General features: G+C 35.5%; 1 protein-coding gene across 1 annotated transcript in view; it reads left to right on the forward strand.

Moving 5' to 3' along the window:
* The first annotated feature begins 1,412 nt into the window (after nt 1-1,412).
* GPD2 (glycerol-3-phosphate dehydrogenase 2) overlaps nt 1,413-4,020 on the forward strand; it is a 172,876-nt gene continuing 170,268 nt past the window's right edge. Inside the window, exon 1 of the mRNA XM_007941812.2 lies at nt 1,413-1,514. Within this exon, the coding sequence (XP_007940003.1) occupies nt 1,413-1,514 (102 nt within the window). The remainder of the gene's footprint in view (nt 1,515-4,020) is intronic.

A 4,020-nucleotide genomic window follows, 5' to 3' on the forward strand; every position in this document is an offset into this window, starting at 1 on the left:
AAAAAAAAAGAAAAAAACAAAACCCAAACTCACTTCCGTCCAGTCGATTCGACTCATTGTGACCCCTCCTTGGGTTTCTGAGGTAGTATCACTATGGAAGTAGATTGCCCAATCTTCCTTCTGAGGAGTGACTGGTGGGTTTGAATCTCTAGCCTTCTAGTTAGCAGTCAAATGCCTCAGGCACTGCCCCACCAGAGCTCCCAATAATGTTATATATATGACAGAATAAAATCTGACAAAAGGTTTTTTTTTTTTTTGTAGAATTCTCATTTTTTACACATTTTTGTTTTCGTTTAGTTCTGAGTTAAATAATAATCTTAAGTACTCAAAAGAAAATTACAACTTTACAAGAACTCATCAATCCAATAATGGAATTTTTTTTTTTTTTTTTTAAGCAAGAAAGTGGAGAGCTAACACTTAATATTGCAGAAGTTTATTTAGAAATAGAGTGAGCAGAAAAGGAGCTGAGATTCAGAGGGTTTCCCCTAGATTATTCAACTCTGGCTAAAAGAAAACTTTTTTTTTTTTTTTAAGTTTTCCTACTGAGTGGCATTAAGGAGCTCTGGTTGTGCAGTGCATAAAGCAGTTGGGTGCTAACCAGAAGGTCAGCAGTTAAAACCCACCAAGTACTCCACTGGAGGAAGAGGATGCAATCTGCTTCTGTAAAGATTTATAGTCTTGGAAACCCAACGGGGGGCGCTGTGAGTCAGAAATGACTCCATGGCAGTGGGTTTGGTTTTGGCTTACTGAGAAGAGTTACAAAAGTGTTAAGTTTGTCACTTTATGAAGGTATCAATGCATGATTTCCTTTCACTTTGTAAGATTTAGGCTTTTTTTAGGGATAGAGATGCTAAGTGTGTTGGCTTTCAGTTCTGGTGAGGTCTTCATTAGGCAAGGAAAAAAACAGTGGAAGGGAGTTGTACCACAATTTGAATTAAACATTTGCCAAAGAACCTAAGGGAGCCAAAAGGGTCATTGTCATATTGAGTGACACAGACCATTTCTCCTGTGGAGGGGATAAGCTGTTGAACAAATTTGCAAGTGCAGCACGCAGCTTTGTCAAATCACAATGACATTTCTTTCCACAGCTCTCTTTGACTTTATACTGTTTGTTGTTGTTGTTTGCCGTATACTGTTTAAATATCCTCAATTGTTTCTTAATTTGCTTTTCTTTCTTTAATTCTCTTTGTAAGGTAACTTTTATGTAACGGCAGATCTTGTTTAGGCTTTTTTTGGTTTGATTGTTTGGTTTTGAGTTGTGATATGCTAATTTCCTGATTTTATGTTTTGTTGTGTAATTTAATATAATTTGATAATCTAAGCAGCCTCTTTTTATTATTGGAATTGTTATGCGATAAACATCCAAATTAACTTGTTTTTGTTTCCTTTTTTTTTTCTTTGTAGGCTAAGAAATGGCATTTCAGAAGGCTGTGAAAGGGACTATTCTTATTGGAGGAGGTGCTCTTGCAACTGTTTTAGGCCTCTCTCAATTTACTCATTACAGAAGGAAGCAAGTAAGTTACTGTACATGTATTGATAGTAATGAAAACTTGAATCTGCTAAACAGCTGTATATAGGGCTTGTTTTGGCTAATACTTTTATTTAGAAATTTCTGTCAAAGCTTCTGTTTGATTTTAAGATGCTAATTTAGAGTACTGCATGAATGATCCTTGAGAACTGTGTGTCTCTCATTTTTAAAAAAGTGAAATCTTTTTTAAAAGATTTTCACAGAAAGTGGCCTTTTCTTCTTTCTTCTTCTTTTTAGCTCTTTGGTTTCCAAAGGTGGCTTCATTCACCAGCCAGAGTTTGTTCATTTAGACTTTCCTTGTCTAATTCATCTAAATGTTCTAGATACCTTCTATATTCCTGCCAAAAATTTGTCTTAATGGAAGGCAGGGTGGTAAGAAAGGAAATGAGAAAGGAAAAGCCTACACAGAGGGCCTGACTTTGAACCTGATTTTACTTTTTAAATTGTGTAAAAGAATTTTGGGTAAAAAAAAAATAATAGGGAATCCATGAAAACTAGATTGGTATGAAAATTCTAAATAATTTAAAGTGTTCAGTTTCTTTTCACCTTATTTTTTCTCTTTGTATTACAATGTGCTTTCCCATAGTCTAAACTGATGCCAGGAAGTAATTTTGCTGAATGGATTTATTCTTCTATGGCTTAAAATGGCAATAACCACCTCAGTATTTAATATTGAGAAATGTTCCCTGTTCGCCCCATCATTAGGGCATTTTGTGATGCCAGCTGGGTGGTACACTCATGAATCTTTAAGATACGGAGGTAAAGGAATTTGGGAAACTGTAGCTAGGCCACCTATGAACTGTTTATTTCCTGCATTTTTCTGGGTACCTTTAAGTCACTGATTGCCCATCCTTGTTGTTCTGTTTCTTTGTGTTGTAACATGGCAGAGCCAAGCCTGTTACTTGGACTCTCATACCCTGAATGGCAAATACCACTTTAAAAACATGTATTAGGAAGAATCCGTTTTCTACCTTACAGTTAATTTAAAAAAAGCTCATTTTTGTGTGCATCCATCCTAAAGACAGATGACATTGAGTAGGTTGTCTTAGTCTTTCTTTCATATTCTGAACTGTGGGCACATTACCCGAAGTTTGCCTAGGAGGTATTATTGAGTAACTTGCTGTTGAAACTCATCCTCACCCACTGATAGTACTTCATGTACTGTTTCTTTTTTTCCCCCCCCAAATAATGTATTTCTTTGTTATTGAAAATGTACACAGCAAAACATACAGAGTTAACAATTCAATGACATTGATTACATTCTTCAAGTTGTGCAACCATTCTCACCCTGCTTTCCTGCATTATTCCTCTACTATTAACATAAGCTCGTTGCCCCCTAATCTTCCTGTCTAACTTTTCTGGTTGATGTTGTCAATTTGATCCCATATACATTCTTTACTAATTAAACTAAACTAAATTATTGTTTGGTTTAAAGAAGATTTCAGAAGCTGTTTTTGGTTTAACGTTTAAAGATAATGTCAGGGCAATAGTTTTGGGATTTCATCTAGCCTTATTGGGCTCCAGAAAGTTTGTAGTCCATGAGAATTAGAAAATCTGTTTCACATTTCCCCAGCTTATGATATGGACTCTTTTATAGAATCTTTTATTAAAATAATCAGTAATGGTGGTTGAGTACCATTTCCAGTTCTGGTCTCATGACAAAGAAGGCCGTTGTTCATGGAGGCATTTAGCCACACATTCTATTTCCTCCTCCCATTCCTGACTCTCCTCCTTGCTTTGTTGCTTCAGGTGAATAGAGACTAGTTGTTGTACCTTGAATGGTTGCTTACAGGCTCTTAATACCCCAGGCATTTTACAACAAGCCAGGAGGTAAAATACAAACACTAAGCCATATTTTAGGCCAATTAACTGGGATTGCATATATGAAACATCAGAAACTGCTCTTCTTTTTCTGTTATTGTTATATAAATATGTATCACACAACATTTGCCTATTCGACTTCATATAAGTATTCAGCTTAGTGATATCAATTACATTTAAATGCTATACAACCATTACCCTTAATCAATGCCAAATTTCCCATTGTCATAATGGAAATTGAGTGCTCTATACAGATTCCCTTTTCCTTCCTTCCTTCTTCCTTGGTGATAGTTCACAAGCTTAGGTCTCTATATATTTGGTTATTCTTGTCATATATAAGTGAGGTCATGCAATATTTGTCTTTTTGTGACTGATTTATTTCACTCAGCATTGTATCTTCAAAGTTCATCTATATTGGAGCATTTATCAGAAGTTCACTTCTCCTGCTGGGTGAGTGGTATGCCCTTGTATGTATGTACTGCATTTTGTTTATCCATTTATCCATTGATAGACATTTAAATGGCTGTTGTGACTGTTGTGAATAGTGCTGCAGTGAACACTGATGTGCATATGTCTGTTTGTGTCACTGCTTTTAAGTTCCTTGTTTATATACCTAGGAGTAGAATAGCTGGGTCATATGATAGGTCTATTTTTAGTTTTTTTTTTTTTTT

Source organism: Orycteropus afer, unplaced genomic scaffold, assembly GCF_000298275.1.
Source record: "Orycteropus afer afer isolate SDZICR_OR568_19922 unplaced genomic scaffold, OryAfe1.0 scaffold00084, whole genome shotgun sequence".
Taxonomy (NCBI): Eukaryota; Metazoa; Chordata; class Mammalia; order Tubulidentata; family Orycteropodidae; genus Orycteropus; species Orycteropus afer.